Source organism: Cupressus sempervirens, chromosome 10 (genome assembly GCF_028749045.1).
Source record: "Cupressus sempervirens isolate cs-2001-9-10 chromosome 10, ASM2874904v1, whole genome shotgun sequence".
NCBI lineage: Eukaryota > Viridiplantae > Streptophyta > Pinopsida > Cupressales > Cupressaceae > Cupressus > Cupressus sempervirens.
The window spans coordinates 519,601,414-519,626,710 of record NC_143127.1 but is presented as its reverse complement, the minus strand read 5'-3'; the positions used below and the strand labels follow the sequence as shown (position 1 = coordinate 519,626,710).

The following is a 25,297-nucleotide window of genomic DNA, read 5'->3' as shown; positions in this document are numbered from 1 at the left end:
AAATTTATGACCGCTGGATGAGCTTGGATGGATCTTTCCTACCAAGTCAAAGGCCCATTGTTGAAATGGCCAATATGTCACAGAAGGGATTAACTCTCGCCCAGGAGCATGTATCAAGTTACCATGGAGCTGACATTTCTGACAGGTCTTTGCATAGCGCACAGCATCAGCTTGCATGGTGGGCCAGTAATAACCCGTCCTAAGCAATTTTCGGGCAAGTGCAAGGCCATTAGAATGCGCCCCACAAATGCCATCGTGGACTTCAGCAAGTGCCTTCTCGGACTCTTCTAGTTCTAAACACCTAAGCAACGTTCCGTCTAGACTCCTCCTATACAAGTCACCAGAGACCAAAGTGTAGTGTGAGGCATTACAAAGGAGTTGGCATTTTTGGTTGCGCGTGAGGGTTTCGGGAATAACCTGCTCACGTAGGTAGGAGAAAATAGCCGCATAGCGGGAGGAATCATGACCTACAACAGTGTAGATCACCTGGTTATCTGAAGAATCATAGGCTGGATGACACAATTCTTCCACCAGGAACTCAAATCGCGATTCATGTTCTTGTAATTGGAGGATAGATGCTAAAGTGGCCATAGCATCAGTAGCCTTGTTTTCTGCTCTAGGAATTTGTTGAAATGTTACAAAGGTAAAATAGTTCCTTAGAGCATCTATCAACTTTTTATAAGGGATCAATTTATCATCCTTTGTTTGATATTCATTATTCACTTGGTTCACAACCAGTTGAGAATCCCCATAGATGTGTAGCTCAGTTATTCGCCATTCAAGGGCCATTTTGATCCCATTTGTTAATGCTTCATACTCTGCAATATTGTTTGTACATGGGAACAATAATTTGTAGGATTTTGGGATCGTATAACCATGAGGGGAAACAAACAACACCCCTGCTCCTGCTCCATTCTGTGTATGGGATCCATCAAAAAACATTTTCCATGTTCTGTCAGTAATGTTCATGATTGAGGCATCTAGAAACTCAATTTGTAGAGGTGCTACATCTTCAAGTGGGAAGTCAGCCAACTGGTCAGCTATGGCTTGTCCTTTGATTGCCTTACGTTCAACATACTGAATGTCAAATTCGGAAAGAATCATCATCCATTTAGCAAGGCGACCAGTAAGTGCAGCTTTACTTAATAAATATTTCAAAGGGTCTATCTTGGCAATCAAGTGAACTGTGTGGGCCAACATATAATGCCGAAGTTTTTGGGAGGCAAAAACTACAGCAAGGCATGCCTTCTCTATACTTGTATAATTTAGTTCATAAGCCACCAAAGTTCGACTAATATAGTATATGGCTCTTTCTTTACCCGTCTCATCACTTTGGGCTAAGAGTGCTCCTAGAGAAGAATCTGTAGCTGAAATGTACAGAATCAAAGGTTTTCCCAAAATGGGTGGCATCAAAACTGGCGGTTTTGCCAAGTAGCCTTTGATTTGGTCTAAGCTTTGTTGACAGTCACTGTTCCAAATATGGGTAGATCCTTTATGCAGATTTTTATTGAAAGGTTGAGCCTTATCAGCTAATTGAGAGATAAATCTTCTTATGGATTGTAGTCGTCCTTGCAGACCTCTAAGCTGACTGATAGTCTTTGGTGGAGGCATATCCATGATAGCTTGGACCTTTTCAGGGTCAACCTCAATGCCTTTTGCTGAGATGATATAACCTAGCAATTTTCCAGAAGTGACACCAAAGGCACATTTTTTTGGATTCAACCTAAGTTGGAATTGTTCCATACGGTCCAATATCAAACTAAGGTCTTTGAGATGTGTGTCTCGTTTCTTTGATTTCACCAGTGTGTCATCAACATAGTCTTCCATGTTTTTATGCATCATATCATGAAAGATGGTTGTCATTGCTCTTTGATATGTAGCGCCAACCTTTTTTAGCCCAAAAGGCATGACATTCCAACAAAAGGTACCCCATGCACATGTAAAGGCTGTCTTTTCTTGGTCTGCTGGAGCTATCTTTATTTGGTTGTACCCAAAAAATCCATCCATGAGCGAGTACATCTCATAACCTGCAGTCATGTCCACTATCATATCGATGTTTGGTAGTGGAAAGTCATCCTTGGGGCATGCTTTATTGAGGTCTCTAAAATCAGTACAGACTCGTATGGATTTGTCATGCTTGGAGACAGGTACAATGTTGGAAATCCACTCAGCATAATCAATGGCCCTAATGAAGTTTGCATTCAATAGTTTTTCTAACTCTGTCTTGACCAGTAGAGCCACATGTGGATGCATTTTTCTTAACTTCTGTTTGACAGGCTTGACATCTGGTGAGATTGATAAGTGATGCATGATGAGATCTGTATCAAGCCCTGGCATGTCAGAGTATGTCCATGCGAAGTTGACCTTCTTGTCTTGAAAGAACTGAGCAAACTGTGTCTTTTCTTTGTTTGACAAAGATTGAGCTACATGGATAATCTGAGGACATTCTTCTGTTCCCAAGTTGATAGGCTGTGTAGGTTCGACTAGAACCGAAGATCTATCCTGGAAATAGCTTGGCAGACTACCAAGTACCTCATCCGCAGGTGCCTCAGAGAGGTTTTCACCATTAGATACGTCTTTATTTTTACTTTTTTGAGGGTCAGACACCGCCACAATGTGGTTTTCGCCATCTGATCGCTTATTTTTTCTTTTAATTTTTTGACTGAGGTACTTGATATCTGATTCTGTCATGTTAACCGCGGGTTCGCTGGTGGAAGAAATGACAGGTTCAATTGCGTTGAGATAACAAGTGATCTCATAGTCATTTTGGAAAGACCGTATTTCAGGTTTTTGATTTTGGATAGACCAATCTATGAGTTCTGGGTAAATTAGTGAGAGTGAGGGAGAAGTTTTAATGTGATTGATATGGAAGGAGTCATCTCTGGTGACCTGTGAAGTTGAGCCTATAGAAAATGTCGCAAAAGAGTTCAGCTCAGGAATAGTCCTAGAGGAACTAGCGTGATCCATTAAGACATGTTGTGAGTCAAACTCATCTGACCTCATACTAGACCATTCGACTACATTGGGTTGGGTTGCATAGGCATGAATGACATCCACCCCCAGCTCACAAGATGCATCAGAGAGGCTTTCCCATTCATACTCATGAGAATCTGTACTTTGACCCCTATTTATGAGATGAGCAATATTCTGCCTAATTCGTCCTCTATTTATGTCCTCAGAAGTAGACCCTTCTTGTTCCTGTTGTTGGGAGGTAGAAGCTTCTTCATTATTAGCAATAACTATGTCTTCTCCCCAAAGGAGGGAAGTGAGAGGAACAAAGTCTTCGTCTTGTGTAGTAGTAGCAATTATGGGAGAGTCATCATCCTCCGATTCACTAGACATGAGTAATATTTGACTACAATTTGGTGTATTATTGTCTAGCCCAAAGCCTAGACCAGCGGTGTCTTGAGCATCATGACCTTGAGTGTGACTTAAAGGTTCAACTAGAGCATTCTTACAACCAGTTAAGGACCCGTGGCCCTGGTAGCCCATTTTTGTCAAAAATTTATAGCCTTTTCCATATTTTTTGGGAGAAATAGGGGTAGTCATTGTAACCTCCTCGTCTTCCTCTTCTCTGTAGATCCAGTCCCTAATGGCTTGTTCTTCCTTCTCTGCTTCCAGTGGTATGGAAGATTGCACAAAAGTGCCAAAAAGTGTCATAGCAGAACCAGAAGACTTCTTTGCAATAGTTGGTTTCCCATAAGACCGAGGGGAAATTGGTAAGGCAGCAATAGAGTCCAAAGTGTACTCGCCCATACCAAGGCTCATCATTTTCAGTTTTTGTTCACATTCTGTGAAAGATGGTGCTAGCTCATGAGAAGAGCGATTGTGCGGGACTAGCGTTTCGGCAGTAGATAATGTGTTGATAGACATGGAGTTGTCACCGGGGACAACCACTTCAGTACCATTAAAAGGGAACTTAATGCACTGATGGTATGTAGAGGGTACTGCTTGCATATCATGAATCCATGGTCGTCCCAACAACAAGTTGTATGCAAGTGGTATGTCTAAGACTTGGAAAATGACATTCTTCTCAACTGGACCAACTCTGATTGGAAGTACAATTAGACCTTTAGAAGGCCTTTCAACCTCATCATAGGCCTTTATAGTGATTTTGCGCTTAGGATCGATGGCAAATTCAGACATGCCCAATTGTTGGATTACATTGAACGAAATGATATTTAACCCTGCACCATTGTCTATCAAGACTCGACGAACACGGGTACGAAAGATTTGAACTTCGACATGAAGAGCAAGGTTATGGGGATGACTAAGAGCTCGGTCATCTTCTTCAGAAAAGGTGAGATAGTGGGGTGAGGAGATGTGGTTCACCATAGCTTGGAATTGTTCCGCATCAATATCTGTGGGAACATTGGCAGAACGTAAAGCTTTCTCAAGGATATCCCTGTGCAAAGGAGATAACTCTAGTAACTCAAAAATGGAGATTTGTGCTTGTGTGCATTGCAGTTGGCTAACAAGATCATAGTTGGAGATCTTGGAAGTAATTGGTTGCTTAGATGATGAAGCATTTTTAGGATCATTAGCAACTTTTAGGACAACCTTAGATTGCCCCCTAGTGACAGCGTTAAGTGGTTCACCCTGAGAAGATGAAGACTTAGCCACTTGGAGTACCACCTTGGGTCTAGTATCAGTATGATCTTGAGGAGTGGATCGTGTCCTTAAGACCACTCTTGTTCGTTCATCTTTAGCGTCATAATTTGGCCAGTTGTCATTGTTGGAGCTTGCCATACATATGTATTCAATAGGCTCGAGCATGTTTATAACATTATCAGTGTTAGCGTAAGCATAACTAATTTTGGCATCATGATTCTTTTTGGCAGCTACCCTTGAGGTCTCACCCTTTTCGTATTCAGGTAATGGTTTTTGGAAAGCCTTATGATCAGTATTCTTAACAAGGACATCTGTAACAACTTTTCCAGCTTCGATGAGGTCTTGAATTACATCTTTGAGTTTGAAGCAATTCTCTGTGTTATGTCCTTTACTTTGGTGATAGCTACAAGTATGATCTTCTCTCCACCATGGGGGTCTAACAGGTGGATCGTAAGGACGTGAGTTGTCTGGTAAGGTAACCAATTTGTTTGCAATTAAGGTTTTTAAAATCGCTTCATAAGGTTCGACCATAGGTGTGTAAACACGTCGCTTCTTCACAAATTTAGAGCCTTTGTCAAAGGGTTGTGGTTTTGAACCTTCTTGTTGCTTTGCTGCATAGATGGCATTGGAAAGGTTAAACGCAGGCTCCTTAGTCTTAGGAGTGTCCACTACTCCATCATTGACAACATACTTGTTTTTGTTCCAAGGTTTGCCTTTGTCTTTATTGTTCCCATTGTTAATTCTATCCTTGTTTATGGTAATATCACCTTTTTTGATAGCAACATCCTCAATGCGATATGCACTTTCTACCATGGTGTTGAAGGATGTGAATAACTGTTTTCTTAGATCAAAGTATAATTTGGGTACAAGCGTGTTGACAAAGATGTCAATTTTTTCAGCCTCGGGCACTTGCCGAGGATACCGAGAGTATAAAGATCTCCATCGTTGAAGGTATATTGCAAAAGACTCTCCTGGTCTTTGTTTGATGTTGCATAAGTCTAGCACTGTCACAGGATGTTGAATGTTGTACGAATATTGCTGGATGAAACGTTGTGCAAGTTCGTCAAATGTTTTAAGAGGAGGACTCAATTTTGTGAACCACTCCATAGCTTGTCCTCTTAGACTTCTAGGGAACAAACGCATAAGAAAGGTGTCTTCATGCATAAAGTCCATGCTAATAGCATAGAAATGTCTCACATGGTCGTGAGGGTCACCATTTCCATCGTATTTGTCATACTTAGGAACCTCTATATCCTTAGGAAATGGTAGCATGTATAGACCCCTATCAAATGGAAGAGCGCAAATTGATTCAACAAATGATGTCTTAGGTGGCTCTTTTGAAGTTTGCAGTTGTGTAAATTGTTTTCTTAGTTCTTGTATTTCTTCCCTTAAGATTTCAGCCTCAGTGGGCTCTCGTTTTGGGATAATATGTTCAACATTAAAACCTTTAGGGAGTTTCCATCCCCTAGCTGCCATGTATCGGAAGTATTGGTCTCCATTTTCCTCTAAAGCTCTGAGCATTAGTTTTTGGGCGAAGCCATCTTGTTGAAATTTGATCACATCTTCGCTAGTTACTTCTTCATCACTATCATGATGAGATGGTTTAGGTGAAGGACATGCACTAGTGGCAACTGTAGGAGTCCTTGGAGGTGTGTGATTACCATCATTATTTTCAAAGGGATTTCGAGGACAAGTTCCTTTATATCCTTCGTAGCGTGCTTGATTGTCAGTTTCAGCTTGTTGATTTTCTCTCTCTGTAGCGTATATAGCCTCCAAAGTCTTTTGGGTTTCACGTGCTTGTTCTTCTAAGCGACGTTTAATTTCATCAGGATGCACCATTGTGACTATACCACTCGTACCCTCGGGTGTCTCAAAGGGTGTGCCAAAGGGATTTTCAAAACTATAAAGTGGGTTGTGTCGAACGTTAGCTGTTTGTGTTTGATCAAATTTGAGGTTCTTATCACAAGGTTGTTTGCGAGGACGTTTGGGTGGTGTTTCCAATTGTTTGAAAATGAAAGGCGTGTGGCTACCGTTACCACTTTGATATCTAGTTGTGACCGGCATGTAAAGAGTTGTCTTTGTTTAGTAGGACAAGAAGAGCGAGCCAAATTTGAAGCTTTTACGATCAGGACTAGTCACTTGTCAAAATGTGATTAGATGGCTTGTCAAACAGTGCTCAAGATCTTACAGCACGGGTGACTCGAGCCGAGCGGACGAGCGAGAAGCTCAATAGTGGATAGCTAGAAAAATAATAGCTGAATTTTGACAAGTGATTTATCAAGACGTTTCAAGACTTACATTCGACGGACTAAACCCATCTTTTCAACTTAGGATGAATTCTTCACACACTGATACGTGGCCAGGATCAATTTTTTGGCTTGGAGTTCGTTTCAATTTTGTCAATCAGATAGTTGTTTTAATCAGACAGCATTTCGTCTCAACTTGTATCAGTAAACAGCAAGGTTTGCAAACAGTAAGTGTTGTAACATGTCTTCAAAACAATTGATCAAGGGTAAAAACAACCTTGTCAATACGCACTTGGGATATCAGAACAGCCTTCCTAACAAATCTTTATCGGAATGTTTATGTTGCAAGAACGTTAACACTGGTCAAAACATCGAAAACAATAGCCAAGCAATCTACCTTAGAGTCATGGTTCATTACTCAACAACTTAGCCCACGCTTGATGCTCCTTCGCCTCACACCAAGTGGTTGCCCACAAGAGATATTGGCTTTGTCATGGAAATGCCATAAGCATAACCAAGGGAACACATATGGTGAGTGTAAATCTTGGGGTGATCCGGGTAGTCCACTAGGATCGATCCTTGCACCAAGAAGTTGAGCGGCTAAAAAAGGGTAGTTACTAACTTAGAGTGTTTAGATAGGGCTTCCGTTCATAGTGTTCCTCTTGCTCCCAATTACGGGACACCTCACCTTGCGATGAGTAACCGATCTCGCGATCACAAGAGTACCTTAAGCATTCTTGCCTAGTGATCTCCCTATGGTCGAAATCCCATAAGCGATCACACTAGACGAAGATAAACACTACGTCTACCAAGGTTTTGTGTCCTTGATAGCCTTGAGTTTATAGTGGGTTGGAAGAGCCAGGTAATCGGCTTGTTCCCACTTGGGTCGTTCCTCTCAGGTTGTCCGAGAGCAGGCCCTCTAAAGGATTCTAACTACACAAAGTGGATCAAATTTTGGAAGTCAAGATTTCTGGTTCACCACAAGGGTGAAGAGCATACTCTCCTATTCCAATCATTTTCTCCCAAACACGCCAAGAAGATTCATTTACCCCTTGCTTTTGAAACCAAATGGCAAGTCAAGATTTCTGATTCACCACAAGGGTGAAGAGCATACTCTCCTATTACCAAAAGACTCCAATCACAAGTTTTATGTGCCTATGAAAAATGAACAATTATTCAATGCCACACATGAAAACAAAAAAGCAAGAAATTTGGGTTTTTATGCTTTGGGCAGCCCTGCAAACAATCGTTAGTAGCCCTTGTGCATTTGAAGCTTTGACATGCGTTCTTTTTATGCAATGTTTCAATTTTTTTTCACAAGGATGGCAACCTGAAATCACAACTTGTTAGCAACAAAAGTTAGTGTGAAATAACATAAAAATCTGCAATAAAAAGTGGTGAGTTGCTTCAAAAATCTAATTTATCCTCCAACCAAGTACATGCAAAGAAAGTGCAAGTTAATCACAAGTGCTTTCATTTTTACTCTTTGGTTTTGACCTAGTCAACAAGATTGAACTTTTTTGCTATGATTTCGTATCCAAAAATGAAAATGAAAAAAAGAGATCCCTGTTAAAAATTAGAGAGCTTTCCAAAAATGCAAGAAATTTTAAAAAATCTCTTCATTTGCTCCCTAGAGATTGATTTTGTCAAAACAGGCCAAATTTATCAAATCGAATTTTTTATTCTTAATACGATCTCAAAATTAAAAACACAAAGAAAGAACCCCCATTAGAATTCGAAAATCTTTCTGAAAATGTAAGTTTTTTCAAAAAATGCGCTGATTTGCGATCAAAAACGGCTTTTTATGAAAAATAAATAAAATATCATAACTTCCGAAAATCATGTCAAAATGCTCTGAAAATTGGACTGAGACATTTTGAGCATATACGCAACCTGCAAACAAAATTTCAGAACCAAATTCTAAGCGGTTTAAAAGATATGATCAAATCTTTAAACCAACTAAGTTTTTGGCCTTCAAACCAATTTACTTATGGCTTGGCCTTAAAACCAAAGTGAAAATTCTACAAAAGCATTTGATTAGACCCAATATGCTGCTGTAAAAAAACCAGAGATAAGAAATGAAAGCAAATGGAGCTGAAAATTTGATTCAAGCCCCACGGTGGGCGCCAAAAATGTACACTCGAAAGTGTCCCACTCTAAACCATTCTATCCAAATGATTCCATGAGTTTGGAATGCTTGGATGCCGGCTTAGAGCTCCCTATCCACGGAGTGCAAGAGAGTGTATTTCAAGTTCAAGGGCTCTCAGATGAGCCTTAGAGATACTCTTCTTGCTAGTAAACCATGCAATGGGAGGTTCCAAAGACAAGATGCAAGAATGCAAATGTCTCAAGGAGTTCCTCAAGAACGCAATGCAACTAAAGATTAAACTAGAATGAATATGAAAAATGCAGCTATTCTAAGCATGGATGAGAGTGTTACAATACCATTAATAAGCTATGTGAGATAGATTATTGCAAAATAGAAGCTAAACTAACATGCAACATGAATCTAAGCTAAAATGCTATGGTACGAGAGAATGTAGACAAGAAATAGAAGTTCTCCACAAAGCTCCAAAGAAACCTGTTAGAAAACCTGCAGCATAACAATGTTCAAAAGATGGATTGATTGAGGGGGAAAGCTCTCTCCCTTTTAAAGATGTATGGACGGTGGAGATCAAGATGAAGATGGTGGATGATCAACGGTGGAATTCGAAAATAGGAGTGATCCATGTGCACACACAAATCAACCAATAGAATATAAGTTGACTTGTCATATAAGACAAAAGTCACAAAGCCTTTTCTTTTAATTGCAAAATAGAAAAAAGACTTTATGTGTGCACTTTAAGTGGGTTAGAAGAATGGGGTCTTTTATTTAATTAAAAGGGGATATGTTCTTTTAATCAAATAATGAACTTAGGATAGCATAGTCAAACTATAGGTTATAATCAAATAAATTGATTATTAGCAATTTGGCTTAGGTAAGTGATTAAATTAATTTAGCCAAAATGTTGAAAAGGGGGCTAATAGTCTAGATGACCATTTTTAGGTGATTACATCTACAACTGCAACTTTGTAACCAGCTCCTCTGATGCCAGATTTGTAGAACTTCCAGTATCAATGATCACTTTGCAGCATTTTGCAGCCATCTTACATCTTGTCTTGAAAAGACTTCTTCTTAAAATAGGTTCCTCATCACTTCCTTTATTACATAAGGTTTTTCTCACCATCAAATTTTCTCTAGCCTTAGGTCCACTTGGTGAACCCTCATCATCTTCTTGAATCACAACATTTCTGTTACCTTTCCTACTTTTAGAGGATCTACATTCAAAAGATCTATGCCCCTCTTTACCACATCTAAAACAATTACCATGAAATCCACCTGTAAAATAATAATTACCTCTTCCTCAGTAAGAACTAGTGCCTCCTCAATAAGAATTACCACTTTTCCATTTGGTCTTGCCTTTGTCATCATTCTTCCATTCAAATTTTCCTTTATCCTACACAATTTTTTTAGATTTTCCACCTTCACCATAGGATTTACCTCTGCTTCTTTGGAATCTACCACCTCTATGTCTTTGTCTTTATTCATGCTTCTTTTTCAAGATCTCCTCATTCTTCAAGGCATATTGATATGCTTCTTCTACACTTTCTAGCTTCACAAAACTTATTTCATCTTGTATTTTAGATCTCAATCCATTAATGTACCTTGCAATTTTCTCAACATCATCATCCACATGTCCAGATCTGATGTCCAATCTATAGAATTCCTCAATATATTATTTCATAGACATGTCCTTTTGTTTCAAATTTTGCACCTTTCTCAATAAGCTAACTTGGTAATTAGCAGGAAGGAAGTTTTTATTTACCTTGTTTACCATCTATGGCCAAGTTATGATCTTCTCCTTTCCTCTCCTTTGTCTATCAATTTGGAAAACCTCCCACCATAGTGATGCACCTTTCAGCCTAGTGATTGCAACCTTCACCTTTTTGTTATCAGGAGTGTTTTCATACTCAAAGAACTTCTCCATATCAGAGATCCAATCCAACACAACATTGGTGTCCAACTTTCCATCGTAAGGAACAACTTCTACAACAGGCTTTGAATTTTTCCTAAACAATACTTGCAACAATCTTTCCTCATTTTGATCTTCTTCAGGTTCTAGATTATGGTTTAGTGTTGTTGCTTCATCATCACTTACATCATCAAGATGTGCTCCTCTCCTCTGGGATTTCTCCATAGCATCTAATCTGGCCACAATTTGTGTCAACTAATCCAATATAGCATCATCAACATTTCTTCTACCATGAACCATCTTTACAAATCAAGTTCCTACAAGATCATAACCCTCTGCAAGTTATAGGTCAAATCTGCAGATCTGCCACCCTACAACCAAATCCAAATCAGGGTTCTACATGATCCAATCTCCACAAGGATGAACCTCAAGATCTAATATCAACTAACATAGACAAAGTGTGAATAATTAGGGCCAAAGGCTCACCCAGCTATCCAAACCACCCTGCAAGAGTTAATACAATGGAAGCAAACACAAGGAACAACAACCAAAGGAGGAAGTAGAGAGAATACTTTTATTGATTCATCAAAATATCTTCATACATGCCTAGCTGTAAGGCCTTTTGGGTTACAACTAATTACAATACATTCATATACAAAGATCCAACAACAAATTCGCACCTTCCGTTTTGTTCTAAAATCCTCTTCCCTAAAACTTTCATAACTCTAAGCCAAAACACTCAATATATATTTTCCAAAATAGCTTACAGATCATTCTAGAATCATTACATAAGAGGAACGCCAACCCAACAATGGTCTAGACTCAACCCAAAAAAAATCTTAACATAAATGTCATGAACAAAATAAATCCCACAAGTTGGCTTGTAAAATCATGTCCAAATACTAAAAATTGGCATACACTAGGTAACTTGGCACATGAAGAAACACTTGGCATACACTAAGTAACTCGGCACATGAAGAAACACTTGGCATACACTGAGTAACTCAGCACATGAAGAATCACTCAACATACACTGAGTAACTCAACACATGAAGGAATTGCTACAATAACTCGGCACATGAAGGAATTGCTATAGTAACTTAGCACATGAAGAAAATTAGATTGCTAGGCACATGAAGAAAATTAGATTGCTAGGCACATGAAGAAAATTGGATTACTAGGCATATGAAGGAATTGCTAGGCACATGAAGGACTGCTAGGCACATAAAGGAATCTCTAGGCTCATGAAGGACTGTTAGGCACATGAAGGACTACAAAATGAACAAAATGAGCAGGATAACAAGGCAACCCAGGATGCTCCTGCATCAGAGCTTCCACCTTCATATGATCTGCCTTGTTAAGTAGAGAATATTAAAGTAGTCTTGAAACCAAGTGAAGCTCAAACTAACATAGCTTCATTAATTAATCAATGTCATTCATTGTAGGTACTAGATCTTCCAACTTCAACAACTTTACCACTTACCTCATTTTGGGTCTTGTAGCCAAATTTCAATGGGAGCACCACAACCCTATCCCTACTAATTGTTCTATTTCAGCCTTCTAAAACTCCCCATTTAACTTTATATCTACAACATCCAAAACTTTGCCTTGACCATAGATATCTAATACCCACTCTACAAGCCTTATATGATGTTCATGCAAGCTCACATCTATTGCTCTCTTTCTTGTAGCAATTCCTAAGGCCACAACACCAAAACTATAAATATCCAATTATGGGCTTATTCTTTCTATCATCACACACTTAGGAGCCAAGTAATCAAGGGTTCCATGTATAATTGTAATATGAGATAGATTATTGTGCTCCTACATCTAGGATAAACCAAAGTCCCCAAGCTTTGTATTAAAGTTGTAGTTAAGCATAACATTACTAGATTTTACATTCCTATGTATAATACAACGAAGACAGTTTGTAAATAAATTTTACATTCCTACAATGAATGGTCTAGTTGTAAATAACCCTACCCATTGTTGTTTTAGTCAATTTGTAATGAGTATCTATACTATTTGTGAAATGGACCTCATAAGTGCCCAGATTTAGTGCGCAAAATAGGTGTACAACATTACATTTAGAAATTTGAAGGGCTAAGTGCTACATTTTTTAACAATATAGAAACAATAATGACCATAAACACTTTTTGTGATCAACTTAAAAGGGGATTTTCTAGCCTTTTTAATTATGGAACATAAAGGTTTGCACAATATTTCACCTTGTTTCATATTTGTATTTGTTTATCTTTCATAGGTTAAAACTTTGCAATAGCATACACATTTATTATAAACCTTTGCAAGATACAAGTTAACTTCTAATCTCTAGATAAAAATTTCTTGAGAAGAAGAGTGCTTTGATCATGTTAAGTCCACGTGCTTACTATATTAATTGTAGATTGAAAATGAGTATGAAATTGATGAATTCTATTATGGAGAATCTAGAAAATCATATGTCAAATGGAGAATTCTATATTACCTGGAGCTAAGAACTTGATGTAACACAATGTACACTTCAGCCCTATCTCTCCTAGGACTTTCTTAGGCTTATGGTTAGTCTGATAGGGTTCTTTATTTAACCCTAAACTTCCTTCTCCAAATTTGGTTTCAACTCTTATCTACATTCAAACCCCTAAACTCTTCATATTAGCACTATGATTCCCTAGCCAAGTATCTAAGATCCAACTAGTAGATTTATCTTCTTCCAAGTCTTATAGGATCTCCCAAGGCACGGATTCAATTAAACCAACCATATTGCCTTCCTTCAATGCCATATGCTAACCTCATTGCAACTTTTGCATTTCTTTCTTCTAGACCCTTGAAACATTTTTGAATGGAAGGAAATAGGTTTAATAGACAATGGCATGAGACACATCATTCTATATTCCTATTGCTTTTATGGATTAAGTATCCATTTATAAAGAGAATGTCCAAAACCCATTTTTAAATCAAATCAGCCTAACAAAATAGATCATGTTTTGCCCTAAGAGGTAAATGATATTTAATAATTACTAATTAACTAGTAAATGGAAATTCAAGATGCATAAAGATAAATAAGAAGGGAGTAAAGGTAATTTCATAAATTAAATTAAATTAAATTAACCTTTTACTCTAACACTTTCTTCATCTGATAAACTTATAAACCAACAAAGAACTTGATCTCTCCAAACATTGACATCTCAAATTCCTTCTTCATTTCATTAGAAAATGAATTACACAAAAAATCTTGTACTCCAAATATTATATCATCAACAAGAATTATAATTAGCAATATCTTACTTTTATATTCACTTTTCAAGTACAGATTCTATTGTCACTAGTTCCTGCAAAATCAATTTTCACCAAATAATTATGTAACCTTTCATACCATGCTCCAGGACCTTGCTTCAAACCATATAGAGCCTTTTTTAGCTTACATACCATATCACTCTTGCTAGGATCAACAAATCCTTCAAGTTGTTTGATATAGACTTCTTCTTCCAAAATTTCATTTAAAAATGCAGATTTGACATCCATTTGGTGTACTTTGAATCCTTTGTAAGAAAAAGATGCAAGTAAAGTTCTCACTCCTTCCAATCATGCAATTGGGGAAAAATTCTCACCATAGTCAACTCCTCCTTCTTCTGCATATCTCTTACAAACTAGTCTTGCCTTGTTCCTTGCAACTTTACCTTTCTCATTCAGCTTATTCCTGAAAACCCATTTAGTTCCAATCACATTCTTATCCTTTGGTCCGGGTACCAATTTCCAAGTTTTTTTTTTCTCATTTTGTTCAATCTCTTCTTTCATTCCCCTTTCCAATCTTCATTCTCTATGGCTTCTTTAACTGACTTGGGTTCAAACTCGCATAGTAAGCATGTATCATTCTTCAACCTTATTCTTGTCATGACTCCTAAATCTTTTTCTCTAGTAATTTGATTTGGTGTACAATGTCTTCTCACATACTTGGCCAAAATAGGTTCAGGTATTCTTTCTTTTTATTGTGGTTCACAAGATTCTGCTTGTTCATTTGCATCTGGTGTACTTTCTTACAACCTAGCTTCCTCTATTTGATGGTTGACAACCTTTGTCTATAACTTAGCTCCTATAGCCTGGTGCTCAATAGTTTGTTGACGATCAAAAAAATTCTTCTATCAAACCTCAATAGTGCCTAGCCGCAGATGCTTGACATCCACCTTTTCTAGTTCAAGTAAGGTACTAGGTTTGCCTTCATAGACATAGATAAAACTTTTGTAGTCTTCAGGTTCTTTCTTGCATTCTTCTTCATTCTCATCTACAAATTTATCAAATCTAGCATTTGCACTTTCTTAATTTTGTTAGTGTTAGAATTTAAACACTTACAAGACTTGCTCAAGTAGTGGAATATCCCAGAAATATACCTTCATCACTTTTTGCATCAATTTTTCCTTTTCTTGCATCTTTTAATATGTAACAGTTGCTTCCAAAAACTTTGAAATAATTTACATTAGGTGCATAACCATACCAAACTTCAAAAGGTGTTTTTTTTGCACCTTTCTTCACTTGAAATTGATTCAAAGTATAAACTATAGTATTTGCAACTTCTCTTCAACACTTATGTGAAACATTCTTCTCCATCATCAATGTTCTTGCACGGTCCATAATTGATCTATTCCTTCTTTTAGCTATTCCATTTTGTGGTCGAGTCCTTGGTGCACTCAATTGTCTCTTGATTCCTTTGTTATTGAAAATATGTTGAGCTTATTTGATATGAATTCACCTCCTCTATCTAATCTCGATTACTTCAAATTCTTTATTGTTTCCTTTTCAACTCAATCCAAATACCACTTAAACATATCAAATGCATCAAATTTTTCTTTAAGAAACATCACAATCATCATTCTAGAAAATTCATCAGCAAATAGAATGAAATAATTGTCACCATTATAGATTTGCACTCCAATAGGACCACATAAATTAGTATGAACCAATTCCAAATTATCATCATAAGAATAGGTCTTGCTCTTGAAACTAGACTTTGTCATTTTGCCCATTTGATATTGTTTGCACATCACTTTATTAGGTTTGTTTAATCTTGGTAACTCTCTAACTCTTTTCATCTTACTAATGCTTACCAAATTATCAAAGTTCACATGACATAGCCTCCTATGCCATAACCAAATATCTTCAAATTGTGAAAATACACAAGTATCTTCAGATAGGTCTAGATATAACAAGTTACCTCTTGTTTTCTCTCCACTTCCAATTAGTTCACTACTATCATCATAGATCTTTGCCTTCTTGTTTTGGAAGTCAACTCGATAGCCTAAACTGATCAATTGTGCCACACTCAACAAGTTATATTTCAAGCCATCAACCCAATATGCATTGTTGCATTTGATCTTATCATTGAATATAATTGATCATTTACCTTTCATATAACACGAAGCATCATTTCCAATTTTAACACTACTTCCATTATAATGTTCTAGCTTCTCAAACTTATTTGTATCACTAGTCATATGATGTGAGCAACCACTATCAACTACCCATTTATCATTCTTACTCACTTGTGAAATCAATGTGGTTTTTTCATCTTCATCAGAATCATCTTTCATTGCAACATATAAAAAAATGTCCATCGTAATCATTAGAACTATTATCGGAACCATTTTCTTCAATGATGTAGCAAGATTTCTTAACTTTATCTTTATAACCTTCGCTACCTCGACTGTTTCTATTGTTTCTTCTTCCTTGGTTCTTGAAGTCTTTCCTTTATTCCTTATCATCCATGCTAGGACATCTTATAGCCATATGACCAACTTTGTTACATGTAAAACAAATAATAGGGAGTTTACCTTTGAATTTGTCTTTTCCTCTAAGTAGTCTTCTAGCCAATATCGCTTCAAGTTCATCAAGATCACCATCAAATTCATTGTCACTTTCCACATATCTACTCTTCTTCTTTCTCTCATATACATCAAGGGTTAGTTGTGCTTTAAAAGAAGATTCAACAATAACAGGTGAATAATTATCAAAATTTGATAATTTAAATGCAACGAGTCTACCGACTAGATTATCCAATGTCAAATCATTATTAGGTGTACATCTCAACTCTTGTATTGGAGAAAATCTAATAGCATAAATAGAAAGTACAATTCTCGGTACCTTTCTTATTATAGTCTCTTGAGATATAATTCCTTTATCACCTTTAATAACATTCACCACCTCTTTGATTGGACCACAATACTATGAAATGGTCCTCACCCTTCTTTCATTCTTATATCATCAAAATTTCCTCTCAAGCTTTCTACCTTAGCTCTCAGTACATTTTTGTCTCCTCCATGGATTTATGCTAACTTGTCCCACATTTTATTTGTAGTAGTACAATCCTTCACATCATCAAATTCAGCATAACTTAAGGATGTTGCAAGTTCAATCATCATTTGGTTGTGCTCTTGCTTATCTTTCATTTGTTCAACTATCATAGCTATATGTACCTCAATGTATTCATTGTCTAGGTAGTATGATGTGAAATCTCCAATACTAGATAAATGCAATATCATCAAGCATTGCCATGCTAGGAAATTCTCCATTTTTATCTTGTGCATCTCTCTCTTGTACATCTTGATCTTTAGCTATAAGTTTGTTCAAACTTTCCTTACAAGCACCAATGCTTTGATACCAATTATTAGAATGATTTAGAATAATTGTGAGGGAGGGGCAGCGGGGGGGGGGGGGGGGTGGGTGAGTCAGTTATCATCAGGTCTAGATTTACCAATTCAACTTTTAACAGCTTCAAACAACTTAAATAGTCTCATTAAAAAACTCGGTCTATATAGCATATCATCAACAATTTAACATTCTTAACTCTTTGTTCTATGTATGTACATCGACTAACAATAAAATAAATAACTATAGAATAGCATGCATAAAGTAACATTCGCATAAGTAAATGACACTTTGACACCAAGATTTAATGTGGAAGCCCAATTTGGGAAAAACCACCAAGTTGTTACCACTTTTTCACTCTTTTGATGTGAGATCGATTAAGAGCCAACCTTGTTAAAGGTTACAAAACACACTATTAGGTGTGACCCTATTAAAGGATTTAATCACCTTGATAGGAGTGGCCTTGTTAGAGGACTTTAGATCATTCCATTAGAATGTCACCTTGGTTAAAGGATTTACAAAATGATTATTAGGTCAACCTTGATTAAAGGATTTTGAATACCACAATGGTTAGAATGTAACGGTAGTTTTGATCTATAAAATATAACTCATTTTGCAAATTCAGATCTCTATTAGCTCATCTGCTAGCTCATTGACTAGCCTCCATTATCATCTTCATCACTGATCCACTCAGCATCCCTTTAAGTAATCACACTTCACCAATCTCTTCACTTCTCCTTTGCTACTATACTCTTCACAAGTTCTCCTTAAGATCTCCAATTAACATCGAGCCAACCTTAGAAAACATATCTTATGCCTCCTTAAATGGGTAATTTTGATCTTTTTCTACTTAAACATCACCATATATCTTAGGGTTAGGTTAGATTTATCAAATCCTTTCATCATTGTGTTCTCCTTCTCCTTCTAGAAACTTATCATTAAATCCTTGCCATAGATTAGTTAATAAACTCTCTTCATGCATTAAATACACCAAGTCATCAATCCTTATCATCCACACATTTTAACTAATTAAAAAATTCAACTATGTCAGCCTCAAACTCAATTCTTTCACAAACTGTAACTTTTCCTATCACTCAACAATCAATAAGTTCTTTCGCTTAGTCTCCACTATGTAGCTCAACATACACTATCTTGCTTAACATTCACTATCTTCCTTGGTCATTATGTACAATCGATCAATACTAACATTTCCTTCATCAACTTACTCGGCAATAAATATCACTCGGCTTATACTGTTTGTTCAAATTCTTCTTAAGGTCCTTAATCTTCTGCTTTATTTGCTTCATTAACCAACCAACACCAGTACTTGGTCAAGCTTAGAGTTTCACTTAACTTCTCATTTCTTTCATGCATCAATTTGCTTGTCTTTTTTCCTCATGTAGTGATTAAACAACACATTATCTTGTTAATAACTAACTTATCAAATACCCACTGTAATTCCATGATACTTAACTTCTCTTCTCAACAAGTTGACTAGTGCACCTTGTTATCTCCTCTTTTAAAATCCTCTTCATCAATTAAATGATATTGCACTCTCTACATTGTTACTAAATGTCTCGTCAGTAGGTTTAACATCAATGACAACATAACAATTGTTCCAATTGTAGTTTGCAACATGGTATTTTAACATTGAAGTAAATATTTCTTATAATAAAAAATGAATGCTTCTAATTTGTCATTGTATTTGTTTCTTCTCTCATGGTGTTTATGGGGAGATTAGTTAACCTCTTAGGAATATTAATAGAGGCTTAAGAAAGTCTTATTGAGTTGCTTTTACATGTTGTATGATGATTATAGTGTCTTCGATATTTGTTGTCCAACTTGATAGTAGTCTTGTGTTATACCAATGAGTGAATGTATTGAGGCATCTTGAGTTATATATGCATGATTTGTGGTCTATCATGGTTTTTTTATCATTACCCCAACTTAGTTGTTGAGATTATGCCATATGGTTATAATTAAGTGAGTGTTTCTATGTATATAGTAATGTATATTGTATTTTGATCTTTAGATCCCAATTTGAATTGAAAAGATCATGTTATGTGGATTCTTGGAATTATTTTACGATTCTCGATTCGATGACCTGTTTATATATTTCCAATTTATTTTTATGGGAATGGAAGTGCTTGTGGAGATTTGTGGGATTTTTATATGATTCATGAGCTTAGGGTAGGTAGTACAGGTGTATAGAAGAGAGTAGATTGTATTGGGGGATGGGGCCTTAAGTGGCTACCACGATAATTCATTGTAAGCAACTTAATAAAGTGATAACAATACATACTAAATGACAGTTTTGGAATGAACTAAAAGATAAATGTATGCCTCACCCATGCCACAAGAGCTTGAAAGGATAGGATGGGAGTGGGAGAAGATGCATGATTGAGGTCTTGCATAATTAGTTTACCCTATCTTTATGAAAGGTTGTTAATACCACATAGAGTCACTAGGGGGGCGAGGTCCAGATAGACTACCAAGATAACCTTATAGTTGACTCATGTGATGACATTCTCCATATACATCTTAGGTTCCCTAAATGTGTTGTTGGATTGCCTCTGGAAATTAGTTTACCACCTCTTTTGTGCACTTAGTACCCATTGTGTTAGAGAGTTTCAAGACTCCCTTGCTTAGTTTTCCTTGATGTGTGGATTGATAATTGTGAGGTTTTCCATCCGCAAGCTGGATGGAAGCTAAGGATTTTCCAAATAATTCTCCAAGAGAGAATGAAGTTTGATTCATAAACCAAGTATGCCCAAAATGATCTCCCTTCCTACTTTTAATACATCAAGTTGTACTCTTTAGTTTCCTCTTCTCTACCTTTCGTCATCTTCTTTTGTCACCTCTTAACCCCCTTTATAATATTAAATTGACCCATTTTACAATTTAGCTTTAAACTCTCATAAGCCAAATTTAATATTACATGAATTTAAGTTTGGAATTCCTAATGTCCCTATAAAGGGCATTACATAATATCATATAAAAAGATGTGTCATACATCATGCAAAGAGGCATGAGTATGGAAATATGAAATGCTGAATATTTGGAAATATGAAAGGTGTGACCTGAAGTTATCTCCTCAGTAGGGTGGGAGTGGGCCATTTAGGTTCTACATAGCCGAGTGGTAGTGTATTTTTCTTACCATATGAATTCTCTGACAGATATGGACCAATGCTAGAAGAATTACTTAATCCATCCATATATTCATGTTCATCATACTCAGGGACTTGTATTTATCTTCATAGTTTGTATCCAATTTATGTATCTTGCATCTTTGTGATCCTTATGATCATTACATTTCTACATGTACTTGGATTATTAGGACATACCTTGTGGCTTGTGTGATGGATGTCATGTATCAAGTTTATCTAAAATGAAATCATTTTAATCATGAAATTGATATTGTAATAATGGATCATGCAATTAAATGATGTTTTGATATGGTCGTGTAATGGTGATCTTAAAATTAACTTAAATAACTAATTTAATTAGCTACAAATATAATACACGTGATTCTTTGTTATGGAGCCTTAGAGGAATGTGATCTATGTTGTAAAAAAATTTAAAACCAAAAAATAATAATTATTCTGTAAACATTGTAACTCTTAAGGGTAATTTCTCTTGGCTCCTAAATTGGACATTATAAGGAGTCTCCCAAATCCCTCTTCCTAATCCTAATACTATTGAATTAATAGATGATGAAGAATACATTGATGTAAAAATTGGATTATATTTTCAAGGCCCAAATTATTCATATGGATTTATTTTATAAAATAACTAAAATAGAGCCTCTCTTAACAAAGTCATCCACATGAACAAATAAATGACATCCATAGTTTGTGTTGAACAAACACATATTGCACCACACTATAGTAAACTATAAAAAAAAAAACCAACCAAATGGTAGGAGTAGATAATGACACAAGTGAGAAAATCTGGGAAGTTCAAAACCCTAAAAAATTTCATTTTGAAAAGGAAATCAAATAGAGTATAAACTACAAGGGCATCTACCTAAATTGTACAACTCTTAGGCATAGACAAAAAGTTTGAGTGCGGTAGATCATGATAAAAGATGTCATAAGAGTGTGTAGCAATGTTTGATAGGAAGAAGATCAAGGCTAGTGTACTCAAAGGGTGAATAGGAGGTTTAGTGCGACAAGGAGAAGGGGCAATCAAACTAATCCATGATAAATAAGACAAGATGTTCTATTGTGGGGATAAGATGATCGAGTTTCAGGGTGAATGTAATAACAACTTAGAGCAGAATGATATAATTATCTAGATTGTAGGTCACAAAGAAGATAAATGATGGTCTACCACTAAATAATTGGATAGTAACATTCAAATATGTCCTAGTTAAGAATATTGATTGAAGATCCCAAGCTATCATATATCTGGTTCATAAGTGTAAGGCCAAAATGGAGAATATATAATAAAGGATTATAGATTTGAAGAATGAGGATGTCACCATCCTTGAGTGGCTAACATGCCACCTATGTGATTCTTCTTAGGTAGATGACAAGGATTCCATAGTTAAAGAATTCAAAGAAATATTCAAGGGAACTCTCTAGGATCTAGAGGCAAACTAGATCATAAAGAGATACTAAACCAAGCCAAAGGCAAATTAATGTTAATTGAAGAATAACACAAAGATGTGAAGCAAAGAAAAAACTAATTAGACATGATAGTGAATATTTATGGCATAGAGAGATTCAAATGGTTAAAGTCTCAAGCATTTAATAAGACATAACATAGAAAGACTATCATTGCATACAATGAATACACTTGAGAAAGCTCGAAGTTATAATTGAGTGCATTACTAGTATTGGATAGCATAATTTTGTGATTAATTTTCATAAGAAACCTTTGGTTTGTTTTAATGATATATTCATCCAATGGATTGCTCTTAAGATTGATTTGTTCTCAAGGTTCTGATGAACAAAGTGATTTTGTATTCAACTTCCCCTCTAGGGCTCATCACCTACCTTATATATTTTGTAGAGATCTTGGTGGTAAAGGAAGGTGTTTATAGTTGTCAATCTCCGACAAAGGTCTCTCCAAGAAACAAACATTATCCACGCATGCTATAAAAAGATAAATATGTGTATCCTTAAGAAAATATTCAATACATTCATTACTACCAACCATAAAAGTGACATCAACATCAATGTGCTACTTTCAAGCTACCTATATTGAATGAATTTTGTTTATTGATGATTGTTCATTTTGGAGGATGTAATTTTTATAGAACTTAAAATAAAGAATTTCTTTTGAAAATTTCACTCTTTACGCGGCATAGAAAAAAGGTCTGAGTGGGGTAGATTATGAGAAAATATGTCATAAGAATGTGTAGCAAAGTTTGATAGGAAGAAGAACAAGGCTAGTGTGCTCAAAGGGTTGATAAGATGTTTACTATAACAAGGAGAAGCAACAATCAAATCAGCCCATAATAAATAAGACAAGATGTTCTACCGTGGGAAGAAGATGATCGAGTATAGGGGTGAATTTAATAGCAAATTGGAGCAGAATGACACAACTATCCATATTGTAGGTCATGGAGAAGTTAAACAGTGGTCTACCACTAAATAATTGGATAGTAACATTCAAATTTGTCCTAGATAAGAATAATGATTGAAGATTGCAAGTTATGAAATATCTAGCTCATAAGTGTAAGGACAAAATGGAGAATATAAAATAAAGGATTATAGATTTGAAGTATGAGGATGTCATCATCCAATGGCTAATGGGTCACCTATGTGATTATTCTTAAGTAGATGACAAGTAATCCATAGTTAAAGAATTCAAAGAAATATTCAAGGGAACTGTTCAGAATCTATAGGCAAAGTGAAACATCAAGAGATAAAACCCAACTAAAGGCAAGTTAATGTTAATTGAAGAATATCATAAAGAGGTCAAGCAAAGAAAGGACCAATTAGATGCGATAGTGAATATTTATGGTATAGAGAGATTTAGATGGTTTCAAACATTTAATAGGACAAAGTTAGAAAGGTTATTCATTGCACACTTGAGAAAGCTTGAAGTTATAAGTGAGTGTACTAGTAGTAGTGGATAGTGTAAATTTGCGATTACATTTTGTAAGCAACCTTTGGTTTTGTATTAATGGTATATTCATCTATAGTATCACTATTAAGATTGATTTGTTCTCATGATTTTGACAAGCAAAGTGCTTTTGTATCAACTTCCCTAATGAACTAGTTACTACCAACCACAAAAAAATGTCATCATTGATAAGCTACCTATATTATTGATCGAAATCTATTTTTAGATACCTATATTATAGATTGAATTTTGTTTATTTATTGATAATTGTTTATTTTGGAGGATGCACTTTATATAGAGCTTAGATTCAAAACTTGTTTTTAATTTTTTTTTCTCTTTACCTGACATCATGAATGTTTTAAGTATTTCCTCCCTAGTAATAACCACGTGGGGTGATATTCTAACTAATGAACATCATATGATTGATTTGATACGCTGTCAAGGAAAACACAGATTGATAACAGAAAATACTCTGTTTCCCGCGTACGCCAAGGTAGGCCTGCGTTGGAATTGAGGTTTTCCATTTGGGAAAATGGCAGACGCAGAAACGGTGGAAATATCGGAGTCGGAAGACGAGGAGTTGTTCGTGGACGCGGAGGAGTGGCAGTGGGACAATGCTCTGGAGGAACATCTGCGGGGGTTGGGTGTGAAACCCCGAAGGGAGTGGCTGCATCACTGCCTCCACTCCATCGCCAACCCCAACATGACCGTCGCCCAGCAGGCTGAACACTGTCTCTCCCACTTCTTGTTTGCAGATTTTAACATGGCAGGAGATTCCATCCTTCCCCCCAATATTCACACATTGCATGCCACCGACATCCCTGGCCCTTTTCTTTTGCAGGTATGGCACCGCTTCAAACTAAATTACACTCATGAGTTTCTAAAGCTATATGCCCCGTGCCTTTTTAGTCCTTTTTTCCTTCAATATTTTTAAAAATATCACGCGACTAGTCGCACTGACATCAAACTCGCAAAGCTGGTGGGCAACTTTAGACTTATAATTCTGTCAGGCTGCTATTTTATAGGGAAAGGTTCATATTGTTTTCAAAATGAAACTAGGAGCTTGGATCACAACTTTTCGTTTTATTGTCAAACGAGTAAAAATTACGCTGTGGGACAATATATACGCTATTTGAAACCCAAATCATTGCTTTTCACATAGTTTTCCGTGCATTCAAATAAATAATGTGCCTCAATAGTAAAAGCAAGCTAGTCATGGTATCAGCTCTTTTCAACTTGCGATTTATTGCAATGCGAGAAACCATGGAAAGGTAGTTATACGTAATACAGTTTACTACAATTGCTAAAAAATTAGTAGCATTTTGAGAAACCTTGCAAAGGTAGTTGTAGGTAGTACAGTGTACTATAATTGCTAAAAGTTTAGTAGTATTTTGCAACACAGGGTTAACTTGAGCCCATTGCAAGTATTTTTTGGTCGGTACACACCAATCATTTCTTTAAAACCTTTTGTTGTAAAATGCAGATGAAATTATCATTATCAGAAGAACATTTTCAAACTGTGTATATTGCTTTTATCGACATCTGGATAAATGCTACATTTAAAGCTTACTTTGTATGCAAGCATTGAAACTTAAATAGCTTATTTGTATTTATTTCTAACAAATGATTGCGTAAACCTACCAAACCTTATACGTACTGTAATTGGATCACAAGATCAACATGAAATGTTCTCTTATTAATGTCAACAGAAATAAG

The 25,297-nt window shown here is 36.2% G+C and overlaps 1 protein-coding gene across 2 annotated transcripts in view; it reads left to right on the top strand.

The window, feature by feature from the left end:
* The first annotated feature begins 23,971 nt into the window (after nucleotides 1-23,971).
* Nucleotides 23,972-25,297, top strand: part of RMI1 (recQ-mediated instability protein (DUF1767)) — a 314,057-nt gene continuing 312,731 nt past the window's right edge. Inside the window, exon 1 of one of the 2 annotated variants that reach the window (XM_089807777.1) lies at nucleotides 23,972-24,422. In XM_089807777.1, coding sequence (XP_089663903.1) covers nucleotides 24,114-24,422 — 309 coding nt within the window. In that variant the 5' untranslated portion in view covers nucleotides 23,972-24,113. The remainder of the gene's footprint in view (nucleotides 24,423-25,297) is intronic. The other variant, XM_089807778.1, reaches the window with a different exon arrangement.